The 25,001-nt window shown below is 36.8% G+C and overlaps 1 protein-coding gene across 2 annotated transcripts; it reads right to left on the reverse strand.

The window, feature by feature from the left end:
• Positions 1–24,970, reverse strand: tecrl2b (trans-2,3-enoyl-CoA reductase-like 2b). 2 transcript variants are annotated; one of them, XM_073916123.1, is made up of 13 exons: positions 24,677–24,970; positions 18,800–19,556; positions 15,796–15,847; positions 15,598–15,642; positions 15,088–15,191; positions 14,884–14,999; positions 11,089–11,194; positions 6,383–6,455; positions 6,269–6,312; positions 4,589–4,646; positions 4,202–4,290; positions 3,988–4,033; positions 1–409 (listed from the first exon to the last, which is right to left on the reverse strand). In XM_073916123.1, the coding sequence occupies exons 2-13, from the start codon at positions 18,962–18,964 to the stop codon at positions 282–284; spliced, it is 1,026 nt and encodes a 341-aa protein (XP_073772224.1). In that variant the 5' UTR covers positions 18,965–19,556; positions 24,677–24,970; the 3' UTR covers positions 1–281.
• Positions 24,971–25,001: the final 31 nt, after the last annotated feature.

Raw genomic sequence — 25,001 nt, forward strand, 5'->3', positions numbered from 1 at the left:
TTCTGCAAAACACTTTAATGAAATACAAAAATCAACAATCAATATCGATGTCTCACTCTACATCATGTTTTTGCTTTACACTTGTACAAGACTCACTCCACACATAGGCCACCTGCACATTAGACTGTATTTTTAAAAGTCACTGTTAGTGTCATTTTTAGCATGTGTCACATAATGAAATGATCAAAACAATAGATGTATTTATGCAGTGTATAATATGACGTTTGGTGAGGCATCCAGTGACAAAAGTGCATGTAGATTCATCCTCCATCCAGCAGATCTTAGAAGAAGAGTGGAATGATGGCCGTTCTCAGCTCAGGATAGTCTTTGAATTCCTTCACGTAGGTTTTATGCTTTGCCCGAGCCCATATAGTCATCTGAATAAAACTCAAAAATGCGAAAACTCCAACTGCGGAAACATGTTACGTTTTTTAATCAGGCAGATGCTGCAAAAAATTTCAAGATTTCCCACTTAGCTGATGATCAATAAAGCGTAATTGTCATGTTGTCCTGGGAGAAAGCCCTGAGCTTATAATATCCTCGAGCCCAGGACTCCCTCCTGTTAGAAGGGTGAGAGGGGAGTTCGAGCTCAGGTAGGTCTTGAGAACTCCCCTGCTTGTCGTTGTGTGAGAAGTGTAAACTAAGGTTATCTTAGGTGATAATTTGGATTAGTCGATTGGCTATGGATTATGTTTTTGGATGGTGAGAGGAAATCAGGGAACCCACGCTAACACAGGGAGAACATGCAAACTCTGCACAGAAATGCCATCTGGCCCGATAAGAGGTTAGACCAGCGGCGTTCTTGTTGTGAGGCGACAGTGCTAGCCACTGTTCAAGACGAAGATAACTGGAGTGAAATGCTCTGGTTATTTATAATGCGTCCGTAATCATCTGAAAGGAAAGATTAGGGAGCTAATATGGTGCCAGCTGTGTTGATCATCAGCATGTGATCCTCTCAAAATTAGTTTATAAATAAACCACACAATGTGATGAAATACTGTATATAAAGCAGGTTCCAAAAGTCAAAGACCACCAGTAAAAAATGACATTTACATTCATTTAGTTAGCATCCAAATGAAGTATATTGGGGAATAAGCAGCAATTCAATGATCCAGTACCACATAAAAGATGCTGAAGGAATATGCTGAAGTTTTTTTTTTTTTTTTTTTTACTGAATTTACTCACCCTTAAGCAAACAAAGAAATAAGTGACTTGTCTTCTTCTTCTATGGTACGTTAAAGAAGATTTTAATTAAAATGCTGGTCCTTGAGGGTTAAGAAAACTTAAGTAACACAGGCTCATTGTGAAAACGTACCCCCGTATACATTTCTGGAGAGCATTTTGCATTTTGTCGTTAAAAGTAACACTTTGGTGCATTATGACGCTGCCGACGGTTTCTGTTACTTTTTGCGCTACTAGGACTTAAGATGCAGAGGGGTTTGAGTCTGGTGAAGAATGGTTCCAGAAAGCAGGCAAAACAAAAACAAAGGCAACAAATTAAATAAACAAGTAAACATTAGGGTGAGAACATAGTTCTTTTTCTGGATTGCTTTTGAAAACACTGTCAGTTGGGTTTAGAAAAGGGGTCGATCAGTTCAATCAGATCAGCAGTGATGGATTTACATGAGAACAGCAGATGCAAAAGGCTCTCACAAGAGAAATGTGAGATCTCAAAAAGCATACACAGCGGCCTCTGGTGGATTTTCAAAAACAAAAACTGCAAAAAACATACCTCCTGGGATGCATATCATAATCTCCAGAAATGTACAGCTTAAAATTGAAAACTTAAAGTACTTCGACTTGTTACAATTAAATGAATTAAGTTTGACAAACTTATGATGAGTTAAGTTAGTTCTTTTAGGTGCAACAAGTTTTAGTAATTTATTTATGGCAAGTACAAGTATTGTTTGCTATTATTAGCTAACAATACTTGTACTTGCCACAACACATAAAATATTATATTACACGCGAAGGAAATTATTTGTACTGTAATAAAAGTAATATTATTGTTCATTTTCTTTTTGGCTTAGTCCCTTTATTAATCTGGGGTCGCCACAGCGGAATAAACCTCCAACTTATACAGAATATGTTTTACTCAGCGGATGCCCTTCCAGCTGCAACCCATCACTCGGAAACATCAATACACAATCATTAACACTCATACACTACTGACAATTTAACCTATCCAGTTCACCTATACCATGTCTTTGGACCTGTGGGGGAAACCAGAGCACCCGGAGAAAACTCACACGAATGTGGATAGAACATGCAGACTCCACACAGAAACACAAACTGACCCAGCCGAGGCTCGAACCAGCGACCTTCTTGCTGTGAGGCTACAGCACTACCTACTGTGCCACAGGGTCACCCATTATTATTATTATTATTATTATTATTATAATTATTATTATTATTATTATTATTATATTAACATACTTTAAATTAATAAAAATTGTTACACCAAAAAGAAATAAATGTTTTTTTTCTTATTTCTGAAAACTGTCAGAAATTAATTTAAACTTAATTAATTTAATTGTAACAAGTCAAAGCAATAATGAGCCTGGGTTGAATTTAAGTCAATGGTTTCCTTTAAGAATATTAACCATTAATATTACTAATTACCTTTAATCCACAACTTTGGCAAACAGTATTGATTGTGTTCATGACATTCTGAGCACAAGCAGGACTCCGATAAAGGCTGTTAACAATCTTTCTTGCAATGTTTTTTTAAAGGGTTGTTTTAAACAAAAATGAAAATTCTGTCATCATTTACTCACCCCTCACTTATTCAAAACTTTTTGAGTTTCTTTCTTCTGTTAAACACAAAATAAGGGTGTTTGATGGGTGCTAACAACCAGCATTCTTCTTTTGTTAACAACCAATAACTTCCTTTGTTTACAACTGAAGAAAAAAAAGCCATAAAGGTTTAAAACCACATCAGAAAGAATGAAAATTTAGGTAATTTTTATTTCTGGCTGGCCTACACCTTTGACCAAAATGTATCATTATTAGCCACATTTCTTTTGTTTGCCTGTATGTGTTTTATTTTTACTCCTGAAGTACAAGTAATCACTGACTTGCATTTTATGCATCAACAGAAAAGAGTTTTTAATAATTATCATTATTTATTTTATATACAGCTCCTTAAATCTTAATTCTGAAAAGTGCTTTACACTTAAAATGTGCAAGGATAGTGGAAAAACGTCAGAAACATTGTAAATATGAAAAAGATCAAACATCTTAGGGTGCTTTCACATCTGTAGTTCGCTTCATTTGGTCTAGACCAAGGGCAATAAACGATACATTGTTGCATTTTCTGCCGTCTTTAAATCGTTTTCACACCACACTGCTGGCTTTAATCCGAACCAGTTGAAAAGAAGCAAAATTCTATCATCTGACAAAATCCATTTTGTGCACACTTGAGTTCGATTGCTGCATTCACACCAGCCCAAACGAACCGCACCAAGAGGGAAAACAAACTCTAGTGAGATTCAACAGAACTAAATAAGGCAGGTGTGGAAGCATAAAGTATAAAGTCTAAAAAGTGAGTCTTCATGGATACTTTAAAATATTCTGCATGCCTAATATGTTAGGGGAGTGAGTTCCAGAGTTTTGGAGCAAGGAAAGAAAAAACCTGGTCACCCATAGAGTGCAGACGAGTAGAGGGAACTGTTTAAAGACCAGAATCTGAGGCAAGTAGATTATGCCCACAGTACACATTTAAAAGTTCTGAATGATATTGAAGAGCCAAACCATGCAAGGTCTTATACAGTATATAAGCATAAGGATTTTAAAATCAACATATTTTTTTATCAGTCTACTCAAGAGTCACCTACATCTTTGCATGCTTGTGAGTGAGTAAATTAACAAAAAAAAAAAAAGCCAATTTCTGTGGGTATTATTCATATTCACTGAATCTGATTTTACAGCTCATATTGTGGTCTCAGACATTTGGCCTTTCGGCAAATAATGCTTCATACTGTGTACCTGGAACACATTGTGTCATGACTGCAAAGCTGATCCATGATCCCACCTGAAAATAAACACAGGTTTCCATTTACAAAGCAACAGGATGCTTTTTTGCAAATATTCCTAAATCTTTTAACATGAGGATATACTGTAGTCACTCTCTACAGACATGAACATGCTCCAGATGCCACATTAACTACTTTTTTGACATGAAACAGGTTGCTTGACAAACCTCATATGTGTAGTTTGGACAGGACACAAAGAAAAAGAGCCAAGTGAATGGATTATTTGTAGGATAAGGAATCTCTGTAGGCTTGGAACCTGTCAAAGTGTGAGAAGAAGATTGTAAGGCTATGCAGTAATAAAAAAAATATCCAGTACTGCTGGATGCTGTTCAAGAAACTGAAGTATTAGGCATTTGTCCAGGAGAATGCATAGTCTCTCAAGCATATATTAATTTCATAATTGACAATTCACTGTGCACACCCACACATTCCTTTATGAAAGGAATAAAGACATGGTGCTGATGATTTTGATAAATTGCAGGTTTCATTTTCTGTCCTAATTGCTGATAATTACACCCACACAGTTAAAGAGAGGAATCTTTATTAGGACTCACCATTACAGCTGATTCGGTTCAGAATCAGATGAACTGAAAGATTTCCAAATTCACAGAGCTGAATAAAATAAAAAAAGACAATAAAATGTGGAAAAGCAGCATAGTCTCATTTGAAAATGACTGAGCTTCACTCTTAAAGGTGCATTTTATTACTAGGGTTTTATTTAAAGAGCCCATTTTATACATGAAATAAGGTCATATCTTGGTTGTAAGGGTCTCCAACAACAGTCTAATATGCATGCAAGGTCAAAAAACACTTTCATGGTCTTATAATCTGCATTTATTTTTATCTAATTATCCCAGCGACTCCTGTATGAATCGTCCAGTGATTCATTTGTTCCCAAACCCCTCCTTAGCGCGAAGCTAATCTGCGCTGATTGGGCCGATGACAGTCTGTCGCGATTGGTCGACTGCCTTCAGTCAGAGAGGGAAATGGCCAATAGCTAATCAGCAATTTAAAAAGTAATCACAGTTCATACACGCTCGATAGTGTAGGCGTGGACTTTAGCTGCCACACTATGGCGAGTGGATAGTGCCACGGATAACCGAACGAAGGAGACAGTCGTGTACTCGCCATACCACACACACACAAAAACACACACACACCTCCGGATGACAACGCTCCCGCTTCAGCCCGCACCCGCCAGGTTTTAGCCTGAGAACCCGCTCCGTTTTCTGCCCGCCGCGCCCGGTCCCGCTAGAGCGGAGAACACAACCAAATATCACCCAGTATACAGTCCAGACAGCCAAGCTGTCTGTATAAAAACACACACACAGCACAAAGTACACAAAGCTCGTTCGTTCGTTCGCTCTCTCTCTCGCTCTCTCTCTCTCTCTCTCTCCCCGCGCCAGATTTCTGCGGCGCGGGAATACATTTCCGAATAAATCGCGGGAGCAGAACTCTAGCACGGAGCTCCATAAACAAACAGCACGCGTCGCGTTTTTAACGTGACTTTGCACGCGATAAGATAATATATCCAGTTAACCTGATACAGTACACGCGGTTACAAGTAACAAATCACAACTAAATACATTTGCAAGCTAGAGTAAACGAGGCAACAACTTTAACCGCACGTACTTACACTTGAGAAATGTAGGAAGAAACCCATCCTGACGTCCATCAGTTACTCTTTACTGATCCTTCCTTTAACAAACTCAGATGAAGTATTCTTTGTAGCATGTAGCTTCCAGAAGTTTCCAACTGCTTGGTTATAATGCTGATGTTTCATCTTTGGGTAGAGACTCAATATATCCATCTGCAGTGTGACTTCAATCGACTGGCATGTTTGTGGGTGTGCGTGTGTTTGTGGGTGTGTGTGTGTGTGTGTCTGGGTTACTGCGTCAGAGGGCGGGGCCTCAGGTTTGAAATCTCCCGGGTTTGCGCGTGCACGTGAAAAACTTTGTTTCGTTCGTACGTCATTGCGAAACACCTAATGAGTCGGTATCAAGGCGACTCGTTTGAAGCACTATGATTCGACTCTTTTATAGATGAATCAACAGTTTTAAACACTGTATTCTTACAGATTTAAGCCTTAGCTGGATACTTCACTTCACTTAGAGCTGTGTTACACACTACATGGAGGGGAATTTTCAAAAACCCATAATATGGGCTCTTTAATGACATACACTACATGGTATAGCATTCAGTATCTGACTAATTATGAGTTGTGACATACATACCAAAAACAACGCCAGTGCAGAGTAAATCTGGAGCCTCCCATATGCTAGAGAAACAGTCAGGAGTTAATATGAGGCACAGAAACCACTCTAATGTGTGACATAATGAACACTTACTTGCTGGGGTGTAGAGCGGATGGTTGATATAATACGCCTGCCACGATGCAAATCCCCAGTAGTACAGACATAGCTAAAGAATGACAATAAATTCATAAGGATTGACTCTAGTATAACACAATATATGTGCTTACATAATGGAAAGTACTAATTAATACTATCTTAAGTGTAAGCATTATAATAACCCTTATGTCCTTACGAATCCCCAAGATCTTCAGAACACAAATTAAGATATTAGATGAAATCTGAGAGCTCCCTCATCCTTCAGACGCAAGATTCCAGACTCATTTAAAGTTCAGAAAAATAACAGACCATATGCTTTTTAATAGTTTCAATCAGAATGTTACTGTATAACCCTTGTTCCCTGAGGAGGGACGAAAATGCTTTGAGGAAAACTTCCATTATGAGGATTTTGCTTAGAAAGCCAATCATCTGAAGAAAAAATAAAACGGGCCAATAAAAAAAGCAATCACAATCAATTGTGTATAAGAATACCAGCCATGTGTTCCAAAAGAACCTTTACTAGCTGAACAAGCCAAACTACAATTGTCAGCTAAGGTGAAGGAACATAGCATTTCCATTTTCCTCCTTGGGGAATGAGGGGTACGTATTAAACGTTACATTCCCCAGCAGGAGGGGAACTTTAATGCTATGTGGAAAACTTCCACTATGGGGAAATGTATGGAAAACACAGTGATTAAACCTTGCCACGTTGCTGGTGAAAGGTTTGCTAGGCTAAGCGTGAGCAAACCATCATCACCAGAGATGAAGCCCTCCATTCGTTACAATCATCACTATTAGAATGTGAAGAGACTTTCAACCAGCACAACAAACAAAAAAAAAATGTATCTGAAGACAACCTACTGCACCTTTAAATTCTAGGAATTTAAAATATGACAGTACATTGGGAAAGCATGTGATTCCCCAGTAAGACATATGTACAAACCCTGAGAAGGGGGGAGTACACATATGAAGGATGGTTAGCGAGAAGGGCGCCTGGAGGGGGGGAACTATACTGTGGCTGAGTGAAGTATAAGGGATAGCCAGTGAAGATAACACAAAGCAGGCACCTAAACCCAAAATGCGGTCTGACCGAGCTGGCATGCCAGCAACATAATGGGCCAGGCACCCAACTCCTCTGCTGTGTCAGGTGCTGGGGGCCTCTGAGGAACTCTGTAGGGTTCGCCAAATGGGGAACTTAACTGAGCAGAGAGGAAAAGCGGACATATTTCTGTGTTAGAGAGAAAAACGCAGCAAGCATGTTTCAACACCAAATTAAATTTCTTCATTTACTGGCGTCATTTAGCACACAAAGAAAATGGCTCCATTTAAAGATTATAAAATCTTAAGAATTTATTAGGTGTCGCCCAGCCCACAGCTCTACAGATGTCTGTTAGAGTGATGCCACGTGTTCATGCCCAAGAGGAGGTGACACCTTGTGGAGTGCGCTCTCACTCCAGAGGGACGTGGCTCACCCTGGCACTGAAAAGCGAAGGAGATGGCATTCACTATACGATGGGCCAACCTCGCATACGGCACTTCCTATCTGCCGATCAAAACAGAAAATGAGCTGTTTAGAGTCCTAAGCTCTAAATGCGGTCACATAGCACAGTGCACAGGACACTGCAAAGAAAGGGACTAGGTCTGCCTCTTCCATGGGCAGCGCTTGCAAGTTCACTAATTGGTCTGAAAATAACCAAATTGCTGGCACACTTCCCTGACCGAAAAGCCTCCAGATATCTGACCCTTTTGACCAATGCCAACATGACCAGCAGAGCTGTCTACCTGGACAGAAATCTTAAAGTTACTGACCTCGCCTACAGAGAGAAGTCCAAGAGGACATGAGAGGAGAACAGGATTGATTTAATTATAAAGCGTCTCATGCGTCTGGGAACTGGATGATGAGGTGATGCTTTCCCAGCGAACTGTCATCCCCGACCCCTCAGTGCAGAGGAGACAGCCTTAGCTCCAGCCAGCTGAAGAAGGATAGCATCACATTGATCTGGCATGTCCTGGGTCCTTCTCTGAGAAAGTCAATTAGGAAATAAGAGGCAAGATGGTTGTGAATAATTAACGGCACCGCTTCGGAAAGGGTCAAACACCAACGTCGAAAAAACTTATAGAAAAGTTTCCAAGCTTGTAGGCCGGCCTGGGGGGGTAACCTTTTCCTGCCAAGAGTAGTGCAAACAGTCGTCTAACTGGGAAACCTCCCCCCTGACAAACGGCGGGATTGGCTACCCAGGGATGTGTGCATTTATCAGATCCAAAACCCATGTGGAGGTAAGAGGTGCGCATAACCCATTGAACCCTACCATTGATGGGGACCGTGGATTGTTTCCAGAGAACGAGGAATTCCCTGTAAGCGCAAATCATCAGCTTGTGTTAAGTACCTGTCCTTTGTACACACTGCCCATCGCTACTATGGATTGAGCAGCTCAATGAGAACCTCAGCCTGGTCCAGTCTGGGGCTCCCTGACTGTGGGCCCTGGTGGAGCAGCGGGAGGACAATCAAGCTCAGTTGTTGAGAGTAAGTAAAAGTCGTAACAAGGTTTCCGTAGTTGAACCTGCGGAAGGATCATTAACTGGGTCAAGGGGATCTTCTCCTCACACCTGGAGAGCAAACAAAAGTTTGTTCGTGGGGGTTCCTCTGGGGCTATCCCCGCATGAGCTCGTAAGTGAACCTGCGGGCAGGAAAAGATCATAAAAAGGGGTCGAGGAAATCGAGATAAATTCTTCCTCATGTCTTTCAACCCAGAGTGATTGGGGGGGTGGGGGGTTGGATCTTGCAGGACACACACACACACACACTGATGGCATCCGATAGGCTCTCACCAACCCTTGAAAATCCGGGGGAGAAAGTGTAAGTGTCGTGCTGGGCTGTACTCATATCTGCAGCAGGTCTACAAGGTGAACAGCCTCTGGTGTGTTGGAACAAGGCCGGTAAGAAATGACACAAAAATTAGCATACCAATGCTTGCAGCATTGAAATTAGCAAACAGTCTGTTTTTTTTTTCATTATTTACCCTGAATATAATGGTATGGGCCGTCTCCTCTCCCTCCATGGCGACCACTCATTGGAAGACAGTGCAATGGGGTTGGACCAAACCAGATCACTTAAAAAACTTTCTGCAACAGTAAAACTTGGCTTTTTGCATTAGCTTGCTTGCACTCGCTGCTGCCCTCTGCCCCCTCTCTCTTTGCTCTCAGGTACTGCCATGTGATTGGGTCACCACAAACTTTCTATGCAACTTCCTCAAGTATTGGGACAGCAGAAACTGCAAGAACTTATGTAAACAGACTCTCAGCAGAGTCTGTCACCACGAACGAGTAAAGGATGTCACTGAAGTTGAGTCATCAACCAAGCCGGAACACCATTTTTTCAGTCCAGCCGGCAAAGGAAACTCAAGACTTACAGCAAATTCGCAAATAACACAAACAAATATTGTCTCTTGCTCATGTGGTGCAATTAGATGTGAAGCAGTTTAAGATAAGCTAAATCTCTGCTTTTGTGGTTTCTCAGATGTGATTCTAAGATCTAGTAATAAGTACTGCAATTATTTTGGGTCAGTGGTCAACTCTTATGCATCCTCTGAACTTCCTCTGTGTGAGTGTGTGTGAGTGTGTGTGTGTGTGTGTGTGTGTGTGTGAGAATGAGTTTGAGTTTGTTTGTTAGTTTATTAAGTAATTTCATGTATAGTTATGTAGCTCAATAAATGTTTGTTTTATTTTGTAAGAACTGTGTTGGTGTTTATATGTCTCGAGCTGTACATTTTGTTACCTTGCTAATATTTAACCCAATACTAGTAGGTTGTTATTATCATTAGCCACGGAAATAATATAAATGGGATCAGTAAAATACGATGTCTTCGATTTGCTAGACAATGGTCGATAAAGTGTAAAACTAATAATAGCTAATAAAACCCCTGATCATTATTTTATTGTAGGTTGATCCTGTACAAGGATCTACATCAGTGCACAGTGTCCATGAACATGCGCAATATACTGACACTGAGAAGAAGAAACTGTTGAATAAAGCCATTATTTTGTTCTATATGTGCACAAACGTATTTTGTAGCTTCATAATATTCTAATAGAACATTCTGATAGTATGTTTTTTCTCTCTTTCTGGTTGATTCAGAATGATTGCTGTCTATGGAAGATGAGGGAGCTCTCAGATCTCAACTAAAATATCTAAATATGTGTTCTGAAGAGGAACTAAGTTATCAGGGATTTGAAACAAAACTATGCTAATTACTAACATAATTTTTTATGGGTGAACTAACCCTTTTAATAACACAAAACCTTAATTGTGGGCCTGTGCTTCAGCTGTTTAACTTCATTTGCATCCTCCCCCATTTGCATGATTAGCATTCCCATGTACAGGCAATATTTTGATCGCCTATTCCATATGGTCAAAGCATATGTACTCAAGAGTGTGTTGAAAGATACTGTAGGAGCATAATTTAAACCAGCAAGAGGACGCTTAATGGAAGGCAGCCAAATATCCCCCGAATATAAGCTCCACTGTGCTTCACTGACACCACTGGACTAATGCCAATGTCATAAGCACTTCAGATGTGTTTGCTAATGTGCTAAGCTAGGAGCGAGTCACAATAAGACATGTTATAAGAGCATGTTGCCTCATTTAGCTCTAGAAAAATTAAAAAATCTAATTTTGTATTTAAAAATACAGGAGACTAACATACCAGCATGATGGTGCGTAAAGGTACTGTTCCGTCAGAAAAGCGATGGATAAAAATAGTTTCCACAAGCTTCTTAATGTAATGAAGACAGTGGCACCAGCAAGCCAGCCTGTAGCAGAGTCAAATATAAACGGTTTGCTGCATACAGTTGAAGCAAAAAAAAATTCTTCAAAGTTTTCCCAAATGATGTTTAACAGAGCAAGAACCTTTTTACATCATGTCCTATGATATGCTTTCTTTTGGAGAAAGCCTTATTTGTTTTATTTCAGCTAAAATAAAAGCAGTTTTTAATTTTCTAAAACTATTTGTAAGATCAATATTATTAGCCTTTAAGCAATATTTTTTGATTGTCTACAGAACAAATCATCATTATTCAATTATTTGCCTAATTACCCAAACTTGCATAGTTAATTTAATTAACCTTCTTCTGATAAAAAGAAATTGAGGAAAAATATACAGTAGGGATAATAATTATAACTTTAACTGTATATACATGTAGGCTAATAAGTCACCGGACAACAGATGTTTTGCTCTCTCTCTCTCTCTCTACATACATACATAAATACATATATATATATATATATATATATATATATATATATATATATATGTATGTGTATATATATATATATATGTATGTGTATATATATATATATGTATGTATATATATATATATATATATATATATATATATATATATATATATATATATATATATATATATGTATAYATATATATATATATATATATATATATATATATATATATATATATATATATATATATATATATATATATATATATACACACACACACACACACACACACACACACATGTGTGTATATATTATTGCTGTCAAAATTAGTGCGTTAACGCATGCGACATAAAAATAACGTGTTTAAAAAAATAACTTAATTAACACAGTTGCAGTTTTTCCTGTCGTGGCTGACGCGTGTTCAACATGCAAAGAAATATGGATAAGACCAAGGAAGCAATTAATGTCGCATTACCAGTCTATCCAGCGTTTCCTCTAGAGTTTCATCTAATTTTGTATGTTTCATGTTTAATCTTTCGACTTTTGTTTTAATGGAATTTGATACTACATGCCGAACGGAAAGAAAAACCTCCACATTTCGTGACTCTGTGGTCCTTTAAGGTAATCAAAAATTGCTGCTTACATGGTAGACTCTTAATAACAGCATTATCTTAATCATATTAAAATCGGAATATTGGTGTCCATGTAAATGTACTCAGTGAAACTAAGATCATGTCAAGAGCTGTCAAAGGCAGCGCATTCCTCTGCCTTTTAGATGATTCCCTCAAATGTGTCTTTAAGTTTGACGTGTTTCCCCCTTAAACGCAACTTTTGTAAAGCATCTCCTTTGCGTTGATGTGTGAAATACAGCCTTACTTCAGAATGCTTAGTTTAAGCAAATTTGATGAACGTGATCATGCGTGTTGAATCTGAAAGGAGTTGCTCCTGCGCTATCCTGCATGCGTGTTGTGTGTGTTTGTTTGTGTGTGGGTGCTAGCGTTTCCTAGCAACTAAAAAAATGCTTAAACAGCACTGATTTCGCTGTCCGTATCCCTCAAAGTTGTTTAAATGTTTAGAATTGGTGTGACCAAAGTCCCTGTCAGAATTAGTCTTTGGTGTTACAATGTGTATCTGTGGGTGACCTTGATGTACCACTTGATGTTTCTTACATCCTTGTCGCAGCACCAGTGGCAACAAAATTAGGCACTGAAATGCATATGCTGATTCAGTAATCCTGCTTGTGAGAGTCTGTTCTCACTCTCAGCTCACATCATTCAAAACAAAAGGACCACATTGTCCCCCTATAATGTCAACAGACTGGACTGTCTTAGCAACTGGCTGAATGTAAAGGAGGACTAAGCAAAATTGTTTCCACTTTATAATTAATATTCTTAACTCACAGCAATACAACTTTTCAATTACTACAATTGTTTGTATTCAATACTTTATTGTTATTATAATTTTCCATTTTCCATAGCTACAATGCCTGTATTTTGGTATTTTTTTGCAGTCCACTTAGAATCCAACATGGAAATGATTTTTTTCTTTATTGGTATTGATTGTTCTAAATTCAAATGGCCCTAACATGAGTGTTTTTATTTCTGTAATAAATATGGCTGTCAAGCCAGGATCTTGATGGTTTACTGTGGGTTTGTTGTTTACATGAAAAATCTGTGTTACAAGTTAAACAAAAATTCTAATAACAATGATTTGAATTTAAATAGTTTTTTTTTTGTCTTGCGTTTACGTTAATGTTATATTTGAATAGCCAAAATTACGTTTCAGTATTTTAAATGTGATTAACTGCAAAAAAGTGTGATTAATAACTAATTTTTTTAATCGATTAACAGCACTAATATATACACACACACACACACAGTATGTATATATATATATATATGTATATATATATATATATATATATATATATATATATATATATATATTAAGGATGTAACGGTATCAGAATTTCACGGTACGGTAATACCTCGGTATGAATGTCACGGTACGGTATTTATTGAATCATTTACAGGAAAAACAAAACTAACTTATGAAAATACTTCAAAAAAGTGCCAAAAGTGTCAATGACATACAAATTACCCATCTATCTGTAAGCTTTGCATAAAGTTTCAATTTAGTATTGTTGAAAACTCATCACATTCAACATTTAATCACTCACTCACTTAGATAGAGATGGGTTTAAAGGAAAATTATCATATAAATATAATCTGGTAAAAGCTGGTATCTCTGGGCATTTACAATGTCCCCTGCAACAGAAAAAAACCCTCTCATTTGGGACTGAGGTTTCTGGGACAAGAGAGATACGACTTGGCCCAGGTTGACAGCAGTGGGTAACGTTGTGCATTGTCTTTTCCCCACTTGAGAGGACAAACCATGAGTAAGATAGAGGTCTCATGTCTGCATCAATCTGAACAGTGTGCTGACAACACCGCTATTCAGTACACGCGTGACAACACAGCTGATAAGAACTCGCGCGACAACACCGCTATTCAGTACGCGCGCGACAACACAGCTGATAAGAACTCGCGCGACAACACCGCTATTCAGTACGCGCGCGACAACACAGCTGATAAGAACTCGCGCGACAACACCGCTATTCAGTACGCGCTGTGCTGTGCTGTGCTGCCTATTACACAAGATAAATCCAAAGAATCTTGATGAACTCTGGGAGTCCCGCAAGAACGATTTATTTGCCATTCCAGATGACTTTATAAATGAGTTATTTGAGTCATTGCAGAGATGTATGGATGCAGTCCTCCAAGCTCATGGGAGTCACACACAATATTCATTCTTTCTCCACTGCACCATGGCTTTATATTCTATACTGTACACTATTTCTTTTAAGTGACAAGACTTTTGTCTTAGCAAAGTCAGACCTAAATGTCCTAATTGTATTATTAAAAATTAAGACATGATCATATTTTATTTTGGGAAAATGCCTTTTATATAAGGCACCTCTGATGCCAAATGATTAACTAGAAGTCAAGTTATAACTTGTTGTTCCTAAAACTTGGTTAAGCGACTTTTGTCATGTAGTGTGTATATATATATATAAATATAAATATATAAAAGAAAACACTGTGAGAACTGCCTTGCTATGTTAAACAGAATTTGGAAAATATTTTTTAAAAATTGTATACAGTTCACAGGACGGCTAATTTACTGCATTTGTTAACAACAAAAATGGGAAAAGATCTTGTATTTAAACTCATCTGAATGGCGGTTTTCACTAAAAACTTACCTGACAACTTTCAATGGACTTCGAATGTAGTCATATTCGTGTCTGTAGATGTATGGAAGCCGAAAGTAGAACAGCAGGTAAACAAAAAGCGGCCCAAGACACTCCGCCAGAAAGACCTACAATCAGCCCGAAACAAAAATCAAGAACTTTTTCACTTCATATGAGGTAATCATGTTTAAATAAACATCAGATTGCTTTCTTTACCATAGTCCAGCCTATCTGTGGGCCGAGGTCCTGAAAGAACATGGTTGCGGTTGTGCCCACCGGCAGATCCTCCAAAACATCCTCATCACTGAGGGCTTTTCCCTCTGAGGATCAAGCAATTCAGTCATGATAGCAAAAATTCTTGAAGTAAATGCACCTCAGATTAAATAGCCAACAAAACAAGATTTATTCCTTAATGATTCTGATGCTGTATTAACAGCTTTTGTTTGTTTGAAAGCTGTAGTTTTCTTGCTCTGGCCTTCTCTAGAGTGAAATGATGCTTAAAATTCTGGCAGGAGAAGTGCAGACATACACATATGGACCACAGCTGTTGCAGATCTAAGATTGCAGAAGCATCTGGCTACTGTATTAGGCTTTAATTCTTCTAGAATGTTTTATTTTACCTAGCCATCTAAAGGACTGGTGAAAATTTACAAGGGTTGAACGAGCATTTAGAATACATTGTAATGCTTACAATAAATAAAAATAAAATAAAACATTTAAGTTTACCAGGATGCAGCTTCAGTGCTTGTCGTGATGGATAAAGCTTGGGGTCTGTAGGAAATTCAAGAATTTTAATATTTACATTAGCATAAAACTCCAGCTTAACAATTTAAGCATATTTATTTATTTACAAATTTATTTATTTATTCATTTTAACTTTTGTCTTTGTCAAAAAGTAAAAAATAGTGATAAAAAAATACTTACAAGTTTTGTGGAACAAACCCTTGATCTCAGCGATGGTGGCACTGGGCTCCACCTGAGAAAGTTCAAGAATTGTTTTCTGGTGTAAATCTCCCTCAAAAGACCTTTGTTTACTCAGATATAAATTGTGGCCAATACAGGTTCATGAAAATATGTGCCTGTGACAGCATTTTTGGAAAATGCACTTTTAAAGAGTAAAAAGTCCAGTAAGTGGTGCGAATATGCAAAAATAAGCAAGATTGAAGCACAGCTCATTTTACAGAAGATCAGAAATCTCCACACTAAACTTTACTCTAACCATATGCAATACAAATGCATTTTCCTGAAGTAGCCATGCTATTTATTTAGCATCTGTTTTTCGCACATTGTTTTATAAGACCCAAACACTCTGCATCATAAGCACAGTGCTCTACCAGGTGAGCCACAGAGCACGTTTATTTGTGGTATGCGGTACTGTTGGAAAGCATTAAAACATATTAGTTCACAAATCGTGTACTATAGTAAAAGTGGAGCAAAATAATTTTGCACCTATGTCTGATATAAATATTCAAAATAAAAAATGTTAATAAAGACTAAACCTGTTCCACTGTTTTTTACTCACTCATTTAATCTTAATAAATTTCCTAATGGGAAATATTACGAAAGTGTTCACAGTTAGAATTAGGGGAAGGTGTAGGCTTTGCTGTCAGTCGCTTGCATCTATACTTTTACTAAGCATAAATAACTTAATCCTAATACACTTACTGAAAACTTTTTTAGCATACAGTTTAAATAGAATATTTAAGAGGTGATATGTGCTCTTTCTCTAGGCATGTGCTTGACAACCAAAACAACAATGACAGATTACAAAAACATTATCAAATTGACATCTACTGATATTATCTACTGATAATACAGAACATTGCATTTTAAAGTTGGCATCAAATCTAAATTTATTCTTTTTATTTATATTTATATAGTAGTGCTTAAGAATGATTTATCTGTTCATTTCATTATTTAGTAAATATCCATATGCCCTCATAATCTTAAATCAGATTCCATAACCCTCCCAGCCCCCTGTTAATGACTTTTTCACTTCTGGTCACATGGAATACCTTTAGGGCGGGGCTATCAGTAAGGGGCTCGTTCCTGCCCTGCCTTCGCCAATTTTTCTTCATTTTGTTAGTAATCCAGACTAACAGTTTAGTTTCCAAAGAATGAAATCATGCATCGCCTTGCTTTTTTTCTCATTTCAGCACCGTTTCAATTTGATGTACTCCATGATAGGGGAAAAAGTAAAGCCTTAAAGGTGTTGTATGTAAGATTTTGACTCTTCTAAAGCATAAAAAAATACCATAATATGTTTGCAAATATTTAAGAAATATGCCAAGTGAACATACTTGTTTATCTGAAAAACAGTGCTTTACTGCCTTGAAAATGTCTGCTACCTGCTGAAAAGCTGTCTTTGTTTCGTTCTTTTAACCCACCCACTGTCACGTTAGACAATTATATTTGAGCACCCTGGGTTGCCTTGGTGGAAAACTGTGTGCATTCATTCATTCATTCATTCATTTAGTAAGGCAAAGCATGCAACTGTGACCGAAATGAGACCTCCGGTCGACAGTAGCAGACTCCGAAATAAGACGGAGATTCAGAGCTCCACATGAAGTTATTAATTAGCAAATAATATAAATATTACAAACGCAAACATTAGGGGGGTAGGTTACATTGTAATTCTGTGTCCTAACCACACTCTTTGTGTCGAGATTTGCAGTGATAAGCAATTATTCAGAAGCACAGAATATGCAATCATTCATGAAATGGTGATTTTTATAATCTAATTAAAACATATTTAACTGATATGTGTTTGTTTGCATTATTTCACAGTTCTAAAGTTCAATTTCAAATGGCTTATTTTATTTTCAAGATCTGAGGTGAACTATTTGCTGCTGCTTTCAGTAGTATGTCAGTAAATGTCATATAAAATGGCATGCAAACTCACATTAGCATTAACCTCTGAACAAAGCACATGAGGTGTACCTGAGGTGATCATGTCATCAAGTTTTCTGTTGTTCACCTGTGAGAAATAAAAGCTGTGTCTAAAATATAAATTCCAAGTGTTGGTTAGGACAAACCCCCTTTTTATTATGGGAAATATTCCTTATATGGTGTACCGTTGCTTTAGGCACGATTTTAATCAGCTCTAAATCAGCACATAGGATCGATAGTCAGGCACACTCACATCAATCTGGCAACCTGCGCTTGCGTGTGTTTTGATTTAGGAGTGCAATATCTGGTTCAACCACTGGGTGTCAAACTTACATTCTGCACCTTTAAATTCTGTTTCATGCTGACTTTGTTTTTTCTGACTTCTGTGAATGGTAATTGATTTAACAAGACTGTCATCTTTACGAACGAAAGTTTTTATTTTCAGTATATCAAGTCCTACTGTAAATGTAATAAAAGATAGAAAAAAATTGTAGGGTGGTGCATTGTTTCGGGAACCAATTCGATCGCTTGAAAATGGGTGTTGCTAATAACATGAAGGAAGACTGTTAGTTTGTTCTCAGTTGTGCAGAATATTAGTATCCTCTGATTCAGAATGTTTCCAGGTGCCCAATGATGATGAAACAAGGAGCTATTTTACAGAATGAATTGTATCAAATTGGTTCAAACCTCTGCCTCCTGTGAAGGCATGACAAAAATGAGACTCGCACTGATAGCTCCACCCTAAAGGCATTCCATGTGACCAGAAGTGAAGAAAAGTCATTTTGAGGTGGAAGGGAAGGTTATTAGGCCAATTAATTTTAATAAAATTATGAAGTGCTCAGACACATTGTTTCTAACAACCACTACTATATACATAACATATAGAATTGAGAAGAGTACATTTTTGATGTCATGCCGACTTCAACATAAACAACATAAAAAAAAAAAATGGACAAAACCCCCAACCAAATGGCTAAATATAAAAGTACACAAAAACCGAAATATCATAACAAACATTGAGCTGAACAAGACAACACACCTTATCCAGGTAGCAGAGTTGCGCCTTGCTCTTGGGGTCCAGGATCTCCACCTCAAAAAAGACATAATTCTTATCCTTGTTTTCACCAGCTTTCAGGCCGTGCTCACACCTGGCTTTTATGAAGTGCGCAACGGTGAACAAATCCTTTAAGTTCAGACATTCCATGATGCCTATTGAGGGCTGTACTGTAGGTAAGCCCTGCTGAGGGCGCTTGGCGAACTGATGCCATCCGACCCTCACGTGGTCAAGCTATGGTATCTCATGATGACCTCACAGGCAGATCGAGTTGGGTATCTTGTTGACATACAGTAGCTGCATATTTTTTATTGGAGCTAACAAGATTTTAAAAATTACAGAGACTTTTCAATTACAGAAAACATGAAGGGCCTGGTGTGTCATGCATTCTTAAATTTAATTGTGAGCAGAAATCTGTCTTTGGTGTAGTCAAAACATTCAGTGCAGACACATGAGCAGACTTTAGGGGCACGTCTTGGATTCAGAGCTGCAGGCTGGTCTATATTTGTCTCTGACGGCGAGGGGCAATTCATCAGCCCTGCTGCAGCCTGAACCCCAATAACACTGTCAACTATCATATCATCAAGTGCTTGGACTTTAATCCTTTGGGTAAGAAGAGACGACTCCCCATCACGCTCAAACCTTATATGGCCTTTCCTTGATAGTCTAGCCTTGATTATCAGCATATTGATGAGAAACATTATGATGAGAAGTGGAGCACAGCATTGCTGAGATATCAGATCTACAGTCAAAGAGTAGATTTGAATACACAGAGATGACCACAGCACTCACAGGACAACTTTAATATCAGAAGAAAATATTCAATTCAATTCAATTCAGCTTTATTTGTATAGCGCTTTTACAATGTAGATTGTGTCAAAGCAGCTTCACATAAATGGTCATAGTAACTGGAACAGTGTAGTTCAGTTTTTAGTGTTTACGTTCAGTTCAGTTCAGTTTAGCTCAGTTCAGTGTGATTTAAATCATTACTGAGAGTTCAAACTATAGAGTTCAAAATATAACATAGTTCCTTGATGAATAATAATAATAATTAGTAGTAGTAGTGGTATATTACAAATATCATTTTATCATTTAAAATAGAATGGTTTATTAAAGATGTAATGTTGATATTAGTACATAATTAAATGTTACTACACCATTATGGAGCTAAAATATGCCAAAACAATCTGAATTTGAATTGTGTTCATTTGAATTGTTAACAATTGTAATTTCATACATCTGAAATTTTATATGCCATTAAAACATGTTTTGATTTTGAATTTCTTAATTTGAATTTATAACTTGAATATTGAACATCTGAAAATCAACACAAATGAATTTTTGCAGGATGAATTTGTTTATAGATGTATTTTCAAACTTCAGGTTTTTTGTATTCTGAATTCATAGACTTCAAATATACAGTTTATAAAAATACAGTTTTAAATTTTCAAGATGAATAAATTCAGTGCATCTAATTCAATATGCTAACATTCAAAACCAGAAATTCAGATTGTGAAATTCAGATTCAGCAGAAAGTAGGTCAGGGTTGATAAACAGGGAAGAGTAGACGATTCCCGAAAAGTCAAACTAAGCATTTTGGCCAATCACAGAGCTGTTTGAATTTACTTTTGTATGCGAGGCTCAGGAGGACACACTTCTTCTGCAGACTATCGGGGGTCAGCTATTTTCAGTAGTTTGTGTAATAAATATATATATACATGCTCCAGTGAACCAAATTCATATATTTAATTCAATTAAATATCATTGGTTAATCAATTTTATCATCACAATCTGATTACACAATCTGAATTTCTGGTTTTGAATTTTAGAATACTGAATTAGATGCACTGAATTTATTCATCTTGAAAATTTGAAACCGTATTTTTATAAACTGGATATCTGCAGTCTGTGAATTCAGAACTCCAAAAATCGGAAGTTTGAAAATACGTCCATAAACAAGATCAGCCTTGAAAAATTCAGTTGTCTTAAAGTTCAGATGTTCAATATTCAAGTTATGAAATTCAAAATTTGTAATTTCAAAACATCTTTTTTTTTTATTTATTTAAAGATTTACAATGACAGAACAGTGTTATAGGTGTCTTATGTCATCATATACAATAATATGGCAATCTATTATACAATCATCCATCGGCTAGTAATTCAAGTCTTTTGTGAAGGGTAGAATTAACAAAAAAATAAATAAGAATTAAAAAAAAAAAAAATAAGAATCAAGATACATTCTCCAAAAACTCCCATAGAGGATTCCAGATTGCCAGAAACCATTAGATTTCTGACGCAAGTCATAAGTCAGTTTTTTCAAGGGTAAGAAAATGGCAATCTGATTTATCCACATATTGACAAAAGGAATGTTAGGAGAGGACCACAACAAAAGAATACATTTTCTTGCAAGATATGTACAAAAGTATAACACAGATTCTAGTCCATGACTATGATGTAGAGCAGTTTTACAATTCAGAAGATAAACAGCTAGAGAAAGGGCAAAAGGTTTACCTATAATCTTGAGAAACATTAGGAAATATCTTATTTAAACAAACTGGCCTTAAATAAGTTCTATGAAAAAAAATAAAAAATTGCTCGTGGTTTGATATTGTGGCCAAAACAGATCGAAAGCCATTCTTCTTCACTAAAATTTGTTCCACAGTCTTTCTCCGATATAACTTTCAAGGAGGTAAAGGAAAAACACCCTACATTAGATAACATTGAGTAATAAAAAGATATCTTCCCTTTGACAGAAAATGAAGAATACTACTGTTTTTCCATGTCAGAAAGATCAAGAGTACCCTGCCATCTTTAACAGATGATTCTAGAAAATGTCGTAGTTGCAAACATGGATTGAAAACATATTGAAATGGCATATTCAAATTCAGATTTATTAAATTACAATTGTCCAAAATTTTAATTCAGATTGTTTGGCATATTATTAGCTCCATACACCATCTGCATATAATAATTTACTTTCATAAAAAATTCATGTTTATTACTCCACATTAGCATATTTATTGATATGTGGGCGTCACGGAGGTGCAGATGATAGCACAATCCCCTCACAGCAAGGAGGTCGCTAGTTCGAGCCCCAACTTGGTCAGTTGGCATTTCTGTTTGGAGTTTGAATGTTCTCCCTGTGTTTGTGTGGTTTTCCTTCAAGTGCTCTGGTTTCCTCCACAACCCAAAGACATCAGCTATAGGTGAATTGAATAAACTAAATTGGCTGTAGTTTATATGTGTGAATGCTAGAGTGTATGCATGTTTCCCAGTGTTGGGTTGCGGCTGGAAGGGCATCTGCTGCGCAAAACATACAGTATGCTGGATAAGTTGGCGGTTCATTGGCGACCCCTGATTAATAAAGGGACTAAGCCGAAAAGAAAATGAATGAATGAATGAATGAATATAAATATGTATGTAGGCTTGTCACAATATCTATATTTGTTGCACAATATTGCACCAAAATATATTGTGATAAATTTTATTATTGACATTTTTAAGACTTTATGCCACTTATTATATAATGCCAGAATGACAATGTTATAGCATCACAATGCAAGTACACTCTTCCATAGAACACATAATATTTTTTGGTTAAGAATATTTATTTTATTCAAGTGATTTTGACGGTGTAATAATTAGTCATTGGAAACAGAATCTGAAAATGCATATCCTAAATAAATAATAACAAAAGTTAACAAAAAAGTGCAATGTAAAAAGTAACAGAGGCTGCGATATCTGCTACCAGATCTAGTTTCTGGTGCCAGGCACCCACATGAAAATATACTATAGTAATTAATAGTAAAATACTTTTTTTAACCTGAGTTTAAACTGACACTGACGCCTCCATTAGAGATAGAGATGTTGCACAATCAGCTAAAATGTTGCTGTAGTTGGTTTTTATGTATGAGTGATATATATTGGTGATATATATTCCATAACCAAAAATGGCTGAGGTCATGTCCATGTGTTGTGCGATAAGTCGATATATTGATAACTGAAAAAAAAAAAACAGACGAAAAAATATTATCTGACATACCAGCCTGATCTCACGAGAAAACGTATGTATTTTACGTTTTGCCAGTTTAGTATGAGTTCAGTTGAACGAAATTGTATGATTTTAAAAAGGAGGCGCTCCCACCCCTAAACCCAACCGTCATTGGGGGATGAGCTAATCGTACTAAATTGTATGAATTAGATTGTACGAATTCATTCAAATTAGCCACTAAATCAAAAAGTTACGAATTGCCGTGAGATTGTTTTGGACATACTGTGAAAATTTCCTTGCACTGTTAAGCATCATTTGGCAAATATTTAAAAAAGAAAAAAATTCAAAAGAGGGCTAATAATTCTGACTTCAACTATATAAAGATATATAAACTTTCTGTAACTGGCATAATACATTCAGGTCAGTTTTTTCCTGTATGCAAAAGTATTTTTAGTAATGGGTCCAAACTTAACAAAAATGTGGCCTAGACTATAAAACCATTTATTATAATTATTTTTTTATTTGATTGTCATATTTTATATGAACATTTAAAATACATTTTAAATTAGGTCTTGAATTAGACGCTTCTTAACTATAAATAATTAATTATAAATAATTCAACACAAATTTTTTATGTTCTTTTTTTAAAAGAAAAGCTTATGGTTACAATCCCCCCAAAACATTAATTCATTATTTTTGGGCTTAGTTCCTTTATTAATCTGGGATCGCCACAGCAGAATGAACCACCAACTTTTACAGCATATGTTTTACACAGTGGATGCCCTTCCAGCTGCAACCCATCACTGGGAAACACCCATACACTTTCATGAACACACATACACAACTTAGGCTCATTCTAAAAACGTACCTCTATATAGATTTCTGTAGACCATCGAATACGTTTTGCAGTTTTTGTTTTTGTGAATCTAAAAGAGGTCGCCGTGTACGCTCTTAGAGATCTCAAACTTCTCTCGCTAGTGCCATTTGCGCCTGCTCTTCTCTCGTAAATCCACCAAAGGCCACTGTCGACTGACTGCTTGACTGACTGAATGACTTACTGACAGACTGACCAATCGACTAACCTAAACCCAACCAACAGTATTTTAAAAAGCACAGATTGACCCGCCCACCCCTTCCCTAAACCCAACCGACAAATTTAAAAAGCTATCCAGGAAAAGAAAAGCCCTCGTCAGATTTTTACCACATTCTCACCCTGTTTATTTTATTTTTTGGCTTCTGCTTTTGTCTTAGCCACTTTCTGGAACCGTTCTTTACCGAAAAGGAGTGTCATCATACCACCCCGTAGCATTCGTTTAAAAAATGAATTGCAGCCATACATACTTCCGGCTACATAATACACTATCTCCAGTAATGTATATAGGGCTACGTTTCAAAATGAGCCTATGCTGAATTCAGCTTACCTAATTCACTTTTACTTGAGTAAATGTGTGTAAAATTAATTTTTAGTAATATTATTGACCAATATAAAAATGTTCATATGATTTATTGACAATACAATTTGTAAAGTAATATTTTCTTTTAATAGATATATAATGGGAGACTTGCTTTGTTTCCCAAATAAATATCTCTCTGCATTTGCATTGTAAAAAGTACATATAATTTAAAATATTAATTTTAAATATTAGGTTTTTAGTTATGATACTCTCAAAATCATTACACATAAATCCAAAGATTTAAAATTATTTATTTATTTATTTATTTATTTTAAGTAAATTTTCCTGAGAATTACCAAAAAAATGTCAGCAGATTCTATCTGGCCCAAGTCATGAGTATCCAATATGACACAACATACAACTGCAACACACTGAACATCCCCAGGTGGAAAATAACACCAAATTTCAAGTGATTACCTCAAAATAGGCGATTCTATTAATGACTCCATGCCTCTTCCAGTCCTCCAGGTGAAACCCATGCCACACAAAAGTCTCCCAGCCTCTGAAAGAATCAGTGCTTTCATCCAGCATGTCCAAATGAGCAGAACCGGCCATAACTCCTCATGTGTAGCCCTGCCTGGTGCTTGTTGAGTTAGAAGTTATCAGCTTTTGAATATCTCCTGCTGAACCCTAACGAGGATGTCAAATAGAGAGGAAGTGCCCTCAACTGCTGGAAATGAACAGACAGGAGTCTCCAGTGATCAATAAAGTGGATAATTAGCCACAAATCAGCATTAATCAG

The sequence above is a fragment of the Danio rerio genome, chromosome 2, assembly GCF_049306965.1.
Source record: "Danio rerio strain Tuebingen ecotype United States chromosome 2, GRCz12tu, whole genome shotgun sequence".
NCBI lineage: Eukaryota > Metazoa > Chordata > Actinopteri > Cypriniformes > Danionidae > Danio > Danio rerio.